The 19,523-nt window shown below is 36.5% G+C and overlaps 1 protein-coding gene across 1 annotated transcript; it reads right to left on the minus strand.

Annotated features, from left to right (window-relative positions):
* Nucleotides 1-1,738: 1,738 nt before the first annotated feature.
* Nucleotides 1,739-19,320, minus strand: LOC140753289 (aquaporin). The gene is made up of 4 exons (XM_073087781.1): nt 19,077-19,320; nt 11,306-11,838; nt 4,299-4,379; nt 1,739-2,861 (listed from the first exon to the last, which is right to left on the minus strand). The coding sequence occupies exons 1-4, from the start codon at nt 19,303-19,305 to the stop codon at nt 2,739-2,741; spliced, it is 966 nt and encodes a 321-aa protein (XP_072943882.1). The 5' UTR covers nt 19,306-19,320; the 3' UTR covers nt 1,739-2,738.
* Nucleotides 19,321-19,523: the final 203 nt, after the last annotated feature.

Here is a 19,523-nt window from a genome sequence, read left to right on the forward strand (position 1 = left end):
GTGGTTCTAGGGCTAGTCATAGATGTTAACATTTATTTTGGAAACGACTGACCTGAACATGGAATATAATGAGGTTTCCACTCATAGAGAGTGTTTTTATCTGGAAACATTTCTTTATTGTAATTACAGTAGATTTTGTGAAATTAATTACTAAATATCGACTAAATTGAAAAAGGATAATTCATCATACTACCTTGGCGAACGCTGCAGTAATGGTTATAATTATGTAGAAGTCGTGTATGGCACTATTGAATATCACGAAAAGTTCTACAGGGTAGTCCGCGACAGCATATGTCTATCTTTTACGTGTAACCGCAATTACTCATTTTATGTTTTAAAAATTTTAACATTTTAAGTTGATGGTTCGAAGGGTTTAATAGATATCAAATACAATCTTTATTCAAATAAATTCTTTTAAAAACTCATGCATCTAAAATAGATAACATTTGCTCTTTATACTTAGTATGTAATTTGGATTAATAGTTTGGAAGGGATTATGAGTATAACCTGAGCAGGATCATTAAAATGAAGTATGCACGATAACATTTTTGTTTTTAATGGGCTGACTAAAATACAAACCATAGCTAAAATTTGTAGGTAGTTATTCTGTTTCTATGTCTGTTGTAATCATAGGATAACATATTCCATATTTTAATTTGAAATATTTGACAATAAAATACTAACTTGTGATCTTAACGGGGAAGGTGAACGAATATGATTAGATACTTGGATTTGTATAACAGACGAAAGCATAGAATGGGAAGAGTGGAGACGTGAAGTGGATGAGTGGAGATAGTGAGTTTCCTTGGTATATCATCAATCTTTTATCCACTATTTACCACTGTCGGAATTGAGTGTCAAAACCGAGATGTTTAAAACGACTTAAAATAATTTAGAAAAAAAGGGAAAGAATATGGAGACCGGAAAAGGAGAGCGTAAAAACCATAATTGGTGAAGGTAATAAAGTATAGCTAAAATAATAACACACCGCACATAATAAAATAATTTGTCGGACGGGATATAACAATAAGGAATAAAGAAACTGGCTAAAGACTTCGAGAAACATAAGTCAATAAAAGCGTGCGAAAGGGCAATGGAAAGCGGTTGAAGATGAAGACTTGTCAATCGAAGAATCGACAGTTAAAGAATAAAATAGACTTAAGTAATATTATTGATTTAATAAGATATTACTTAGATTGTAAATTATATATATATATATAAGTAAATAAAATTTGTTAAAAAGGAAGGGATGTAGTGTATGTATCTATTAAATAGATATGTATGAACATTGTCTCACGTATGCCAGTAGAGAGGGTAGCTGTCAAAGTCAGTCTGGTGACGTACGAGATACGGATCGGACGTGCAGCCCTGCTCGGAGCTGGTGTAGTGGTGAGCCAGTGCATGTTAAATAGCCCTTGAGGTTCTTACAAACATTACAGCTACGAAGTCGATTAGTTTAAAATTTTACTTTGTGATCCCTATTCTAATAGGAATAGTTAAATAAATAAATATTTAACACGAGCTAGAGCCGCTCCTGGCTACTCCTGAGGCCTAAGCTGGAACGTCTTGGAAAAGTATGTTTCCCTTACCACACCCTTCAAACCAAAACACAACACCGCTTAACACTGCTGTTATGAGGCAGAAATAGGTGTGATGGTGGCGCTGCCGGGGTCGAACCACAAACGGTTCGCCTTCCTTCAAAAGTGTATTTAAAAAGTTGTATTTAAAAAAAATTACATATTTATATAAATATTTAATATCAGATTTTTTTATGATATTGTAAATAACATACGTATATCTAAGTTCTTATCATAATAGGTAGGTACATATATTGTACCAATGACATTATAATGTTTGAAAAAATTGTTTTTCTTTTTATTGACAGATATCGGACTAGGTTTTTTAAACCAGCAGATTTTTTTACATAAAAAGTATCTATTTACAAAAATCTATTAATACAGTGGACCCCCGATAGTCCGGCCCCTGTCTAATCCGGCGCCCCCTGTAATCCGACATGACTTTAAATATGTATTACTATGTATTTGACAATCTTGATACATATGTATGTGCATTTATGCTTAATTTTATAATAAAACGTAAGCTCTCTATTGTTATTTAATTTACTAAATTCGACATACATAAATTAAGTATGATTTGTACTTTAAAGTATGTACATATGTACATGAATCTTATCATTGGATATGTAATTTGTCGGATTATAAGGTACTCTTTTGTAAAAAAAATCCGGACTATAGGGGGCAGTGCTCTATAATCCGACCAATTCGATAGTCCGACACTGCCCTGCATAATGTTTGTCGGATTACCGGAGGTCCACTGTATATTGATCAACTCTATAATAGACTAGCAGAGTGATGTACTACCGACGCTCAAGGCACCAAGGTTTTATATGGGGCTCTTATATGTACCTACGAGTCTTTGCCTAGTATCTATAAGTAGGAGTAGATATTAGGCTAAATACTACGGTACTACTTAGGTACTAATTTATGAAATGAAATAAAAATATATGGGTACTTTTACATCAGACCTTGTTTCAATGCCTTCGATAGAGAATAGGGAATTCATATTATTAAAATTCGAACACATATCAGTGGGACACTAACAAAAGTTAACAAGTTTCGTAGATGGTCTTCGGCCCTTCTCGAATCACGTCAAGAAAATAATTTTAGCTGAAATAGAAAGTCGCTAATACGGCTCGTCCACGATATCTTCGTCGTCGGTCAGTGGTCGGGCTTGTCGTGCAGCGGCAGCTCGACGTCGCGGCGCGGCGCGGGCGGCGCGCGCAGGCCGCGGTGCAGCGCCGTGGCCAGCGCCGCGCCGCCCAGCGGGCCCACCCAGTACACCTGGAACGTGCGATGCAAACATTCATCTACCAGCCTGCTTTTCAATGATAATAGAGCCGACGGGCTCGATTGGCGATGTATCACCGCCACACATATTTCGATGGGTCCTATGTATATGGGCCAAACTAACGATTTGGCCATTTTGACTTTTTTATGGTAAACGCATCTTATCGATATAATTAATCATATGAACTATTAAAAAAAAAGATTTCTGCATAGAAACACAATTTTTTATCACAGTATAACGGCATATGTAACATGAATTTAAACGTACAAGGTCCTAAGAGTAGCTAGAGACTTATACGCGGGGAATTCCCCCGCGTTTTTTTTATGGTTTGGACCAATCAGCTAATTTGACACTTATACGTTGAACGGAGTAACTGCCGCACTGTGACGAATACAAAATGTAATTGTTGTTTTTGGGTTACAATTTAGTTTAATAAGCAAAATATGTCATCCAATTATCGCTCTAAGTTGTGTAGAAGTCGGAATTTAGTGAATTTGGCATTGGGAAATGAAAATAACAGTGCACAGAAAAACTATTTAGGTTTTGAAAACGACGATGTTATAGAAAATAGCGATGATAACCTTTGTAATTTCTTCAAATTTTAAGGGTGAAAAAATAAAAAAAAATATATACTTTATGCTAATTAGAGTAATACGCGTATAAACGTCAATATGAGTCATTGGCCCTTTTAGGGTGCTTTTAAAGATAATTATAACAAAAACGAACGTACAAGGGCCAATGTGACGTAAAATAAACTAATAAATGTATATATAAAATACTATAGTATAAATGAGGAGGATAGTTCTCTTAGCAAACAAGCAAAGATTCTTAAATTTCAGTTTTATCAATCTGAAGTTATAGTAAATTTAAACTTTGGAAGCCTCTCCTGTAAAGTTGTAATTTTGCATTTTGGCCCATATACATAGGACCCATCGATTTCTAGCGTGAAGCAGTTCGGTGTTTCGGTGGAAGGGTGTGAATGCCGGTTTATGTGAGACATCCGTAGCCTCATATCTATTATTGTGTTACACGCTACTGAATCTATTTCTACTTTGAAGGGTGAGGCAAACGAAAGGTATTTACTTGAGGGGTGGCGAAGCACTCCATTGCTGCATGTTAAGGAAGTGGGCAAAATAAGGTTTACGTATTGTATGTATAATATGTATTTAATATACGAGCTTTAAAATTCAGTTTACACCCCGCTGGGCAACTGGAAGATATTTTTTGGGAGACTGGAAAATATTTAATGCGACCTTTCAATTTTCATAGGCAAATATCGCTTGTTTGCATTTCTGTGGTATTCTTTTACCTACACATTTCAGAAACTGTTTGGTTTTAAAAGTGTTTAATTAGGTAAGTGATGATGTGCTTGTGATGATGTCGTCGTTATTTGAAAATAATTATAAGATATATAGAGAAAATGGGCGTACCCAGTGGTCCTTCCAGAAGGTCTGCAGCATCGCGGGCGCCAGGCTGCGAGCCGGGTTGAGGCTAGCGCCAGTCATCGCTCCCTGCAATGAGACGATCAAATTATTTAGCCAGTGATTCCTTTGTAGACTTTATGTTACTAAATATTATGTAACGTATATATTTTCGTGTTAATCGAGACTGAATAGATAATTGTTATTTGTTATTTGCCTAGGAGTAAGACATGATAGATACTGATAGCTTCGGTAGCTACAAACTTATTTATTCTGAAATTGCGGGTGTCACGAGTCTCATTCATTACAAGTTTACACAATGGAACACAGTAAACAATTCATCATATAGTCAATAATAAATTAAGATAACACATTTAACTACAATAAATGGTAGGTACCTGAACTAGGAATCCATTGTCATCATTATTTAATTGAGATTACAGGTACCTCGGCATGCATTTGACTAAATACAACGGTATTACCTAATAGTCGTATCACGTATGCAAAAAATGAAATAAAGAGAAGGCTAGGTTTCTGACAGGGGAAATATGCAAAAGTTTCGATAAATTGAAAATAGTAGGTAGGAAATAAATAAATAATTAAATAAAGGAAATGGGATAAAGAATGCGATAAAGAAGAATGGTGGTTGGAACACTGAAATGAGTAATAGTAATGAGAGAATGAGGTAATGTAATAATTAAAGGAAAGTAAACCTAGTACGTATGATAGGAGTAAAAGAAAATGTGAAAAGAAATTAATACTGTCTTAAAATGTAATAAAGATGTAAGAAAATTGTATTGAAAAATATAAACGTAGGAAAGGAGAAAGACTGCGATAATTATGGAATTGAATTATATAACTGGAAATGATATAAGTAGCTACATATTAACTCGGATTTCACTATTGGTGCCTAAAAATAAATGTATATTTGATAAGACTAAATGCATAAAATGACAGCTTAACATAAATGTGTAAAAATGGATATGACTTATTTTTTGTTTTCGGATTTGAGTTTGACTTTATAACTAAGTTAGTAATGTAAGATCTACATGTAGTTTTAACGTAAATAATGTAATTTAGTTTATAAAAAATCTATTTTCTGGTTTATGTCTTTTTATATTAGTTGTCTTAATGTTTAATAATTGTGGTTTATGTCTTTTTATATTTGTAGTGTTAAAAAAAATTAAATCGTCATTTATTTATTTTTTTCAATAACCCGTGGAGGTGTAGTGTGTGTGCAGACTCATAGTTATATAAGTTAGGTTAAGCTTAGTATTAGAACAGTAACAATAAAGACTTCAAACTATAAACACGCCTCTTACTCGAACCTGACTACTCATTCACTACACAAGTATTAGTTAAATTCTAAAACGGTGGGTTCCATACAACCATTTTTTTTAATTTTAAGTAAGTAGTATATTTTAATTTTGTTATAATGACAGAAATCTTAATAATTGTGTTGCGGAAATTTAAACCGTTTAGTTAAATTGTCTTCCTATCACCACCGAATATTGCGGAAAAATACTCTTTTATTTTCAACTTTTTAAATGTCGGTATTTGTTGAAGTAGCGACGGTGGCAGTACGTGAAAATCCCGTGTTTATCGATTGCGTCTCAAAACACATTACACCAATTATATCTAAGTATAACAATTAAAGACAATTACACCTATAACAGACGAACAGAAAGCGGAGGCTTTAGTAATAGCGTTCCATATTACTAAAGTTCGCGAGTTCGCGCTCGCATTCGCACAAAGCGCACGTACTAAACAACGCTCCGTATTTATTTTTTCGTTACTGTGTAAAATAATACTTAACCAGGCTAATAATTGTTGTCATCCTTTGACTCAGTCTAAAAGTGTTCAATTAAAACAATAAAACTTATAAGAAACAATCTGCAAGTGTAAATAACTCATAACTTTTGTTTTAAATCGCAGTGAATTCGAAGAATAGTGTAGTGCACATTTAGTTGATGGTGACTCATCGCGCGCTGCTTGTGACTTGGACATTACCATATATGGTCACAAAAACTGTATCACCAACAATCCACCAAGCCACCAGATTAACAACATAACAACTGTCTACGAATTTCGCTTTATTTTGTAGAGCTCTCCGTAGTAGAAAGGATATAAAGTTCATAGACGCTCAACCGTGCCCGAGTTCAAATCCTGAGATCGAGAGATTTTTTTTTTTTTTGTTTTCTCAAATTGTGAAACATTTTTTCAATAATATATTGAAATTATTTTATAACACTTATAAGACCTAAAATACAAAAAAAAAAACAAAAAAAAAAAAAAATAAATAAATAAAAAAATATATATATCATATAAATTTATTGCACAAACATGGACCAATCCAAAGAATGCGCCGCTTGCTTAAAGAAGCTGAAACAAGACGTTCCCTTTCTGCATTGTGCACGCTGCAAAGCCAATTATCATCACGTGTGCATGAATTACACCTTAAAGGACTTTAATGCAATGTCTGACGAGCTCCGATCGAATTGGACCTGTATCCTGTGCAAAAGTAAAGAACGCAAGGGTGGAGACAACTCCAACACACCTGTCCGTGGCAACGCGCTACCGTCTCCACACTACGAGTACGTCACTCAACGAAGCAAAGCGCGCAGTGATTCTCATTGTTCCTGCTTATCTGCTAGCGGAATGCGTGACATCATCCGCGAAGAGCTACAAGCTTTATTTGGCTGTCAGATTCAGCCACAGATCTTAGAGGTTCGTAACCTGCTGTCATCCCTGGAAGCGTCAATGGTACACTTCAAGGAGGAGCTCGAGACGATAAAGTCCAACCAAGCGGCACAAAGCAGCGTAATCGAAGGCTTAAAAGCTGAAACGGAATCACTGCGGGCCACTAACCTATCATTGACGGAACGAGTTGGCCACATTGATCAATTATCACGCTCCTCCAACATTGAAATTCAATGCGTTCCTGAGAACAGGCAGGAGAACTTAATCAACACTGTGGTGCACCTAGGAAAAGTTATCAAATGCCCCGTAACTGAATCTCAGATCGACTACTGCTCTCGTTTGGCGAAGAGAAACAACTCAAGCCCTCGACCACGCTCCATATTAGTCAAATTCAATAATTCGCGGTTACGGGACGAGTTTCTCGCTGCTACTGCTAGATTCAACAAAAGAAATCGAGATGAGAAACTGAACAGCAGCCACTTAGGCATCGGCGGAGATAAAAAGAGCGCTATTTACGTAGTGGAACACCTTACCTTTGAAAATAAGTCTCTGCATGCTGCCGCACGAAGCAAAGCCAAAGAGTTGAAATACAAATTTGTCTGGGTACGTGACGGAAGAATTTACATGCGCAAGAATGAAGAATCCAGTTATGTCCACGTGAAAAACATAGACCTACTGAATCGTTTATCATAAGTGCGCTAAACTTGCTATAATTATTACTAAAGGGCACTCTTAGTTGTTATTACCAAAATGTTAGAGGGCTAAAGACAAAAACAATAGATCTTTTTAATAATGTTGTTTGTTGTAATTTAGATGTAATAGTTTTCACAGAAACATGGTTGGACAGCAGCATATCCGACAATGAGTTATTCGATGACCGATACGTGGTTTATAGACGAGATCGCGAAAGCAGCGGGTTTCATAGCAAAAAAATAGGAGGTGGTGTTCTGATCGCTGTTTCTAAACGCTTTAAGTCTTATCGTTTATTTGCACAAGAATCCGATTGCGAGGATTTATGGATTAAAGTAGAAACACGAGACGGCAAGGAAAAGAATGAAAGCTTGTACATTTGCGGTGTTTATATACCCCCGCCTGTTAAAAAAAATATCCTAGAGCACTTTATAATTAATTCCAATCGCATATTGGAAAAACACTGCGGAGACTCCATCATACTTGGTGACTTTAATCTTAGTAGCATTTGTTGGAACACGAACAACAACCATACTCTTACTGCCGCAACATCAAACAGTGTCCTTAATAATATGCTTATTGATTTTATGTCACTCAATAACTTGAATCAATATAATCCATGTACAAATAACAAAGATAGAATATTAGACCTAGTGATGAGTTCGATAGAAATCCCCGGCATCAGTGTATGTTCAGACCCACTTACGGTGATTGACCCCTTGCATCCTCCCATTGAATTTTTTATAGCTTCTGATCAACTCAAAAACCTCAAAACTAAATACGAAGCTAGATTCCTTTTTCATAAAGCAGATTATTTGAAGATCATTAGTGAATTAAACAATATTGCCTGGATAGATGAACTATCTCACTGCGCTACATTAGATGATATGGTTACACGCTTTTACGATTTACTGAGGGCTGCTATCGTCAAATATGTGCCAAAGTCTAAACCGCGCATAAATAAGAAATATCCGGTTTGGTTTTCTACGGCTTTAATTAAGGTCATTCGTGAAAAATTGAAATATAGAAACAAATACCGCAAGTACTCGAATCCTCGGGATCTACTAACGTTTGAGCTACTTAGAGAGAGATGCACAAAATTACATAGCTTAACTTACAAAATATATTTACAGCGTTTGGAGTCATCCTTGAAGTCGAATCCCAAATTACTTTGGAGCTTCATTAAACATAAAAGAGGTGGCTATAGTACCTTTCCCGCGCAAATGTCCTCCACTAATAAACTTGCATCTACAGGGCCGGATATCTGTGATCTCTTTGCGTCACATTTTTCCTCGGTTTACGTCTCTGGCAAAATATCTGTCCCAGATAATTCCTATCCATCCTTCGTTACCAATCAATTGACAAATATTTCCGTAACTGAAGACCAGGTCTTGGGGATATTAAAAAAGCTTGATCCCACAAAAGGTGCGGGTTCGGACGGTATACCATCATTGTTTGTAGTCAAATGCGCTAACATACTAGCACTACCTCTATGTCTTATATTTAACAAGTCCCTGAATTCTGGTACATTCCCAACTGCCTGGAAGGACTCACTCGTGATCCCTTTGCACAAAGGCGGCGATACAGGCTCGGTAAAAAATTATAGGCCGATATCAATCTTATCAGTGTTTGCAAAAGCGTTTGAAAAACTAATTTACCCAATAATCGCGTGGCATTTGCGGCAGTCAATCATTCCGCAACAACATGGGTTCATGAAATCACGCTCAACATCAACTAATTTGGTTTCCTTTGTTGGGGACCTTGCTGAGGGGGTCGATCATGGACAATCACTTGACGTTATATACACTGATTTCTGTAAGGCCTTCGACAAGGTAAATCATGATACGTTGTTGCACAAGCTTTCAGCGGTTGGAATTTCCGGGACTGTATTGCTTTGGTGCAAATCTTACCTGACAAATAGGCAATCTGTGGTTGTGGCCGGTGGATATCGGTCTAAGTCATTTACAGCATTGTCTGGTGTACCTCAGGGATCTCACTTGGGGCCCCTTCTCTTTAATATCTTTATTAACGATATAGGCAAGTGCTTCCAAAACTCTAAATTTTACATGTTCGCTGATGACTTAAAATTTTTTAGGGCTGTAAATACAACCGAAGATAGCTCACTTTTGAGCAAAGATCTGGATAGCCTTGTCTGCTGGTGCAAAATGAACGGTATGATTTTAAATGTTGATAAATGCCATGTGGTGCGTTTTACCAGAAAAAACATCTCTCTTCTCAGAACCTATAACATCAATGGTGTACCTCTAAATGAGTCGGATCACATTAAAGACTTAGGAATTATTCTTGACAGTAGACTGCGCTTTAATCTGCATATCGACAATGTCACTAAAAAGGCCTTCAAAATTTTGGGTTTTGTTTTACGTAACTGTAAAATATTTAAAAATCCGAGCACTAAAATAGCTATTTATTCTGCCCTTGTACGTAGCTGCTTGGAATATGGCAGTGTCGTGTGGAACCCGCACTACGATATACACAGCAAACGTTTAGAGAGTGTACAGAAGCGATTCTTGTGGCATCTATCTTATAGTTGCAACTTAGCCAAAATCTTACCGAGTTATGAGGACCGCCTGCAACATTTTCACCTTAAATCGCTCTTTCATCGTCGGAAGCTGCTGGACATCATGTTTCTGTACAAACTTATTAACGGTTATATCGACGCTCCATATATATTATCCCTACTACAAATATCTATTCCTAGGAGATTGCCGAGGTACACGAAATACACTCCATTTGTTCAAAAACTTGCGCGATCTAACTTAGGACATTATGCTCCATTGAATAGAATGTTAATAACCTACAACAGGATACACAATAAAATCATTGTCAGAGATAAGACATGCGACCAGAAAGAAACTGGACTGAAACCTAGCTCGGTGGATATCTTTTCAAACCCTTTAACACAATTTAAAAGGTTAATTTCTGAGACAATTTAATAAGCAAATTATTATCATACTGCAGTTTTAAGTTACCTTGATTATATTTTTTCTGTTTTGTAAATTGTAAATTGTATGAATTATGAATTAGTATATATTATGAAGTATTTAGGTATTATTTTAAATTATTATTTAAATTTTAATACAGATATATTTTTATAATTGAAACAACTTAACTTTTACACATAATATTTTATTCTTATTAGTACTATTATAATAATTTGAGTAATTTGGACATGAAATTTGAATTTTAAATCTTAGAGTTAATTAATGTTATTGTTTTAATTCCTAATTTTATTATTATTGTTCCTATCGTATTCTATATTGTTTTTTTAATTGTCAATCATTTTATTTAATGTTTAGTACGTAGTTATCAGAATGTAGTTTACACCTGTAATTGAGGTGACACTTAGATTTAAGTTCAATGTGACATGTCTAGACAATGTATAAGTGTTCACTTTGTTGGTGTAACCCAATGATAAATAAATAAATAAATAAATAAATAAATAAAGCCTCCGCTTCGTAGGTATCGTAGGTAATTTACAAAGGAGCTGCGTAATTTGGGTAAAATTAAAATAAAGATGAAATACGCGCCCAGCATTGGTGATTGATATTAAGTTATTAATCAATATTTGATAAAAGCGGATTTGCCATAAACAAATTAATGCATACCCCCGCGTAGACAAGACCGGCGACGGTGAGGCCGAACTTGAGCGGTACGGAGCGGTCCGGGCCCGAGGCGTCGTGCGCGCTCCACACGGCGCAGCACAGCAGCGCCAGCGTGCCCGTCAGCAGCGCCTCCACGCAAACGGCGGCCCAAACGCTCACGCCGGGCGCCGGCGCCGTGCAGCCGTTAAAGGGCAAGGGCGCCATCGCCTGGAGGGCCGCGAAGCCCAGCGCGGCGCCGAACACTTGTGCCACCACATACGCGACGGCCGCCAGTGGCGGCAGGCGCCGGTCCAGCAACGCCGTCAGCGTGACGGCCGGATTCATGTGCGCACCCGACACCGGTCCGAACACTTCCACGTTAACCAGCACCATGAATCCGAAGGCGAAGGCAGGGTGCACCAGTGGGGCGAATTCACCATGTTTCACTGGCACCACGGATGCCACGCCCAGCAGCACCAGCAGCGCCGTGGCCACCACCTCGCCCAGCAGCGGCCGCCACCAGCGTCGCAGCCACGCAACCACGCCGCGCCCTGAATCTGTTGGTCACCGGTTTAAGTATAATATTAATCGCGGTCAAAACGGCTATTAACTGCAAAAAATAAAATAAAAAGAAGTGTCACAACTTCTTCAATCTTTAAAATAGTATGTATACCTATACAGGGCCGATTCAAGGGAGGGCAACCGGGGCGGCAGCCCCGGGGCCTCCACAAAAGAGGGGCCCCCTCAATAGAGACGTCGGAATTTTTTTTTAATTACGACTAGTAAACACTAGTAAAAAAGATATATATATCTTTTCCTTTGATATTTTTTTCCCTGTTTTACCTTTATCTATAGTACTTTGTACAAACATGAATACTAGAAGAAGTCCTTAGTTTTAACACGCTTTTATGATAAAATCAACTAAATAGTAGAAAATGATTTTCAATCTAGGAATCAATTAAGGAACAGTAAATAGTATAATTGTGAGAAAAGCGTGGGGTGCTCCATTTTTTTCGAAAAGCCGAAATGATATTCGGATGATACCTATTAATTTTCTAAAAAAATACGGAAACATAATATTTCAAATACAATGAAGGGTTAATTCAAAATATATTTATAACTAGCAACCCGCCCGCGCTTCGCTCGGGCACAATAGAATAAGTGTCTATTTTTTTCGTAGTGAACTATCAGCTTTTTGAAGGTTGTAGAACCCTCCATGATTAGACTCCATCGGCACCACCGCCACACCTATTTCTGCCTAATAACAGCAGCGGCAGTAGCGGCGCATCAGTAGCTGAACTCAGGTAGGAATATCTAATCCTATCAGGGATTGATTACATATGTCCATGGGCGGGAGTTACTATCAGGTGGACTGCATGCTCGTCTGTTACTCCTATATTATAAAAAGCTATATTATATATAATTATCGTCACACTTAAGTCAATTTAAATTACTCTTTTACTTAAATTACTTTATTTTAATTTAAATCTTTCTCACGATTCACTTTTTCTATCGGTGAAGACCGCATATAAATCCATTCGGTACTCTGCATCATCAACTCAGAATGAAACGGCCCACGATCCTCATTTTGCATTAACCTCATTCACTCTCGCCCCACTTACAACACTGTTCTTTCTCTCCTCTGGTAAAAAAAATCAATCATCTTCCACGTAAGTTTACTACACGTGCTAAAGGCAACTCACTCAGCATTAATGCCATGGTGAGTTGCACCACGGCGCTGATTTTCAGTGAGCCCATAGAGTGACTCACGGATATGCGTAATTTGTTAAGATTTCACCTGAAGCTCTAGTAAGTATAATTTATACTTATTTCCTAAATATATTTACTGTTTGTAGACTACGAAGAGGTGGAGGGACATCGTTCCAACACTTGCTGCGTATCTAAAGCTACCAAGGAATGAGTGCGATGAAGAGGTACAACTAATGGATTCCTTCGAGAACGTGTATTGTACATCTTCTCATTAGCGGACCATACCAGTTTTCGAACAAGATAAGAAGGCATTTTATTGTTTATAATACCGAAAATAAGTGTGGCGAGGTGAAGCTTCCTGCGTGATTCCATTGAGGTGTCGGGTTCGTAATTAAAGAAGTTATGATTAGGACATGTGTTGATTGTATGCCGATTACGTTTTAGTTTTTGTGCATTGTTAATGAATGGTGTATGCCTTTGGTTACTGATCCTTATGGGCGGTATTGACCACTTTCCAGGTATACTGCGTCCTCGTTTCCTACTTTATATTTAAGGAAAACCATCGATACTATCACAATATAAGGATCTATAGATATTTGGATCGTGATACTATCTTCTACTCGTATGTTATGGTCAATTTCTATCAAACCGAACGAAACTCACCTGTATTGATAGCGCGTGCCTCCATATATTCATCCCGCAAAATGTTATACTCGTAGGATCTTATAAACTATAAGTCCAATGTACATGCTATAAGGAGCAAATTTTATCTACATTTTAATGTAGATAAAATTAGATATTTTTTTAAATTCAGATTGTTTCAAAAAATCAAGCGTAAAGGCTTGATTTTTTGAAACAATTTATTTCGATAAGGATTAATATTTGCTATCTATTAAAACCATTTTATTATGAACTTAATTTTTGTCCTCTTTTTAAATCATAAAAACAGTTATTGTGGAGTACGCAACAAAGATAGACATATGCCATCGCGGAATTATTTATAGATATTTTCAAGGTGTACAATACTGTAGAACATAATTTTAATTTATCTTGTAGGGTTCAGCCAGCGTTTGCAATGAAAGCCCAAAAAAAATTATTTATTTACGAAATCTGTAAAATTATCAGTGTTTTTCTATGTTGTTGTATGTTATGCTTGTATTATTCATAAAAACCTTTCTGTAGAATCACTCTATCTATTAAAAAAAACTGCATCAAAATCCGTTGTGTAGTTTAAAAGATTTAAGCATACATTGGGACAGAGAAAGCGACTTTGTTGTACTATGTAGTGAAGGTTACTTCTAATATTTTATAGTAGGTAGGTATATAGGTGTTTATTGCTTGTATTAACGTGTGAATGCTCAATGCTGAGGTTAACATCACTTTATTAGTATTGGTATATACGAGTAGATATATATATATATATATAAGTGACGCCCTCCCTGGGACCGCGCGTAAGAGATTGTTAAATGTTGTTCTATGGTAAGAGAGAGTAGAGAGAGTTCCGTATCACCAAAAGCCATGTAACAGACTGACACACGGACAATGCGGAGGCTTTGTAATAGACTTCCGTTTTTACCCTTTGGGTACCCGTTGAAACCCTAAAAATTAATAGAATAATTATGTATAAAGGGCGTTACTAAATCCACCTCGGTGGTGGATCATCATCATATCATACTCGGTTCAAAATCAAATTCTGTTTATCTTATTTGACGTAAGATTCGAATCCGCATGACCCGAATGTCACGGCCGCCTAGTTCTTATACATAATACAATACTATAGCATAGTACAATGCACAACTCGGTACTTAAAGCTATTTTATTTAGTTTTATATTTCACTACTAGCTATACGTATACTAACAACATAACAATATTATAATAATAGCAAAGGTGATGGAGCCTTTAGTTCTTCAACTCTGGAGGCACTACAGTCACATCTTTTTCTGCCTAAAAGTAGAGTCATGTGCTGGGATATTCCGCTTTGAAGGTAAGGGAGTCTTATCCGAGAATAGAGAATACTTACCCGAGGCATTCCAACTTAATCTTCAGGGGTATAGCGACCCCAATGGGAATTGAATATTGTATGGTTGTGATTAAGATGTCTATGGGCAGTAGTAGCCACTTACTATCGGATTTACTAACCGCTCGTTTGGTACGTCAATGTTATATCGTGTATATCTATATGAATGGTTTTTTCAAGTGGGCCTTGGTCGCTAAATTCGAATCTATAAGGAATTGTGAAAAACGTTAATAGTAGTAGTAGGTACTACGAAGGCAACTTTGGTAAACACTTAAACTTTATAATAAGATTTTTTTAGATAGAAATAGACAAGATAACTTTCAATTAACACTTACAAATTATAATTAATTTATTTATTGTTGCGGTGAAATTAAGTTACTCCGGGCGTATTTCTCATTTATATAAATACATATTATACTAGTGGTGCCCGCGGCTTCGCCCGCATTATAAAGAAATAATATGACATACACGGAAAATTTGTACTTGCATTGGAATGACAGTGGTGCCATCTATCGAAAATTGGTCTTACCAACTCCCAAACCCTCCCAAAAGAAGTACCTATAACTTCAATAACGGTATTTTTAAAGAAACTTTCTTTACTTTTAGTACTCTAATGGGGTTGATTGTTGAATAGCTAAAAATTCTGAAACAGGTGTGTAAATAGAAAGGCCGTTTATTACAGTCTTAAGGGTTGATCTTAAAAAACAAACAGCGTCTCAGATGCTTCATTATGTCTTATGATAATTTTCTTAGTGCTCCAAATTAACGGATTTTAAAATAAAATTCCAACCCCTATTTAACCAACTTAAGGGTTGATTTTCCAAATATCGTAAAATAGATATTTAATTACTTTCTATCGAAATCCCAAATATCAATTTTCATATAGTTTTGCATCAAAACTGGGGGACTTTAATACAAACTTTCAACTCTTATTTATTCACGGAAACGCGGTCGAACAGGATAAAAAGTATCCTATGTCCGTTTCCTGGTTCTAAGCTACCTCTCCATCAATTTTCAGCCAAATTGGTTCAGTCGTTCTTGATTTAGCAAAATGAATATATATAATATATATAATATTTATATAGATATTAATTCAGCACTTTTTTGAAGATAACTCAATGATAACAAAATATTTTTTTCAATTCGATCGCAGCGCCAACTGTTGGGAAAAAATATCATTAAAATATATTATTATTTAATATTTGAAACTGCGATGGTCGAAGCGAAGTCTGTCGAATCCAATGCCAACAACTACTTACGAATTAAAAATTAATTACGAACTAAAAAACCTTTTCCCACGGACTAAATTGTGAATCTAAACCATTCTCAAGTCCCCTTGAACACACACAACAAATTTCATCAAAATCAGTCCAGTCGTTTAGGAGGACTTCAGTGACATATACACGCACATAAGTAATAAATATATAAAGATAAATTATTATAAACTCTATTTCACAGAATTTTAGTTTTGCAATTGATTTAAATATTTTGTCAATACTATTGTCGAAGAGAACATTGAGTATTGAATACATAATTACGATAAAAATTAGAAATCAAAAAATCCAATTTTAAAATAATTATAATTGAATTATTATTTACAATTTTATTTCTATTTATGTTATTTCTAATAAGGGAACTGCCTACTGATAAAACACAAAATTGTTAACAATCCATATGTTACAGTCAAACTGATCAAATAGCTATTATACATAATGACTCGTTATTATGTATAACAACTAATTTGTCCAGACAATGACAAAAGCCCGAATTACGGTAAATTTTAAGATTAACTGAAATTATGTTGCATTACAGTAACTATTATTCATAAGTCTAGGTCCGAATTATCGTGAATCGGACCAACCCGCTCGCAGGCTTGCTGCCACCTTTTATGTTCCAAACTAACCTAAACAATACCAAGCCTTTTTTTGTTATCGAGGGGGAAATCTTCAAAAGGTACCCCGTGCTGTGGGAGCGACATAGGGTTATGTGGGATTCTTACCGCACTAAAACCCACCCGGTGGCCAACCTCGGCGTTGCCAAGAGGACTCCGGGATCTCCAACGGAACGCAACCGGAGTCCTCTGAACGCGTTGCCCATTCGGGCTCCGCTCAGGTGAGCTTCAGGACTCGCCACACCGTCTGGTGTGTACGATGGTATGCACCGTCGTCCACACATACCGTCGTCCTTCCCGGGGCCGCTGACCAACCAATACCAAGCCTGTGTGAAATGCTTTAGGATTGGTTAGGATAGGTTGGAACATAATGGAAAATATAAAACAATGCTAGCAGGGTGCGACAGAGCCCTGCGAGCGGGTGGATCCAAGTCATGTAAATTCAGTATGTACTTAAAATATAAAAAAGCGATCAGAGTCAATAGTAAGGCATATATTTTTATTAATCCACCCCATAGCTGATTTACGTACATCGTATACAGAGACTGGGCGTAAACATCTCAACATGCCTATTATTCGACCTGTGTATCATTATAAAATATAATTATGCTTAAGGAAAGTTTAAATAGAAACTTCTAATCTTCACCTATATTTGTTTTACTACTTTATCCAAGACTTTGAAAATATTACATATTATAGCTGGTTAATGTGATTAATTCCGTGTTACTTATAACTTTGACCAAATTGAGAAGATAATAATACATAATGGCTAGATATTATGTATAATACCCCCATTTGTCACTTTGGCTGTAACACATACATATTATGTAGATGAGGTAAAGTGTCGTACATAATACGTAAGTACATAAGCTGTTCATTTAGAATTTGTATAAGAAGGAAAGGGTGGAGATTTATGTTTAATTTTAGCTTTCTATTTTTAAACTTACGAGTAGTTTTAGGTTTAAGTACGTTTATGTTTTGGATTAGGTTTACGTTAATGATGAAGCTTGCATTTAGATTCACGTTGACGTTTATAATTGAGCTGTTACACTGAATTGAATATCTGAGAGTGGCAACTGGTGAGCGTGTCTGGGCCCCAGAGCCTGCCGGGGATGCGGGCAGGCGAGCGCCCGCGGCAGTCAGTGGGCGAGCTCATTACTACGGCTGCCGGTTGTACGCGCTTATAAACCTGTACGCGTATATTTGTCTTGCATACTAATAGTTTTGCTTGTATTATTAAATAATGCCTCCGGCGCTGGAATGTGGCTGCGCACAGGCAAGCGCACACCCACGCTGCCACCACATTTTCGTCGTATCTTAGCACATTTGTTTTGATCTAATGCGTAGGTACTTATTCTATATTTTATACAAGTATGATTCGGTAGGAGTTTTTTCATCAGTCTATTTTTGAATTAAACGCACTTAATCCCCATTAACCTATTATTAGTTTAGACATTTATTGTTCCTCTGTTTTATGATGTTTAATCATTGCATTATAATTTACATAATATGCAAATTAAAAGAATCGGTTGAATATCTTCTCTATGATAATTAAATACGTAAACGTTTTAATATTAGGAATATTAAGCGGATCCCACTATTTTCGTTATTGAATGGTCTGCGTTCACGATAAAAACTGTAATAAATATAAGTAATACTTAATGAGGATAAATGAGTAATATTATGGTGGCGATTTAACTAAATTCAGTAAATATTTAAGCAAATATTTCACGTGCATACATAATATTGTTGTTTCTAAATAAATTTTATTTACGGAGTATATATACCCGAGGGTCTAATAACCACTATATATATATATCTACATCTAAACCATTATCACCTATCAAGTGTGTATGTAAAGTAGATTATGCGGTTATCCCGGCGGCGTGTGCGGCGGTAACGAATACAACAAAGTGATTATCTGCTCAACGTATCACTAAAAATTAGAAGGCCAGAAGAAAAATTTCGCTCAGCGGGAATCATCTTATATCAATCGAAACGCAATTATTATATTATCCGTATCATTTTTTTCAACTATCACAGAAAATAAGTCTCAGACGGTGAAACGTGAGCTTTTCTATTTTCGAATGTTTGGACAGTTTCAGGCTTGTACGTAATATGTACGGAATTTAATCCCGTTTGACAAAACCATCGTACGAAAAGTTTTATTACTAACCCTCTTGAGGCATCGTGAAGTAAATTAAAAGGCGCGGCGCACGAGGTCTCCGAGCGAGCGAACGTGGACTGAAGGACGGTACGCAGTGCGCGGGCGCCGCGAGCGGACTGGCGTGCGGAGCGGCGGCGGCGCCCGCGGCCGGCCGGAGACACTTCCGTGTGGTGCTAGCGAGGCGCGCTACCACCACCTTGCCCTTCCACGGGAACCGACCTCTTGGTATCATCAACATTTGTGTAAGCAAATGTAACTGGCGATACACTGGTGATACCTACATGCTAAATAAGCAATTATTATTTCATAGTTTAACTAGTTATTTGACAAAAACAAAAAAAATGATAATTATTATGTAGTCCTTGTTGAAACTTGTTCAGGAAGTTATAACTACTTTTACTTTTAACTAGCTACAGTTAAATTGTTGTAAAACTGGGATCTTAACTAAAATCAAAG

Source organism: Epargyreus clarus, unplaced genomic scaffold (genome assembly GCF_041222505.1).
Source record: "Epargyreus clarus isolate Ecla_fem2 unplaced genomic scaffold, WU_Ecla_fem_2.2 ptg000026l, whole genome shotgun sequence".
Classification (NCBI taxonomy): domain Eukaryota; kingdom Metazoa; phylum Arthropoda; class Insecta; order Lepidoptera; family Hesperiidae; genus Epargyreus; species Epargyreus clarus.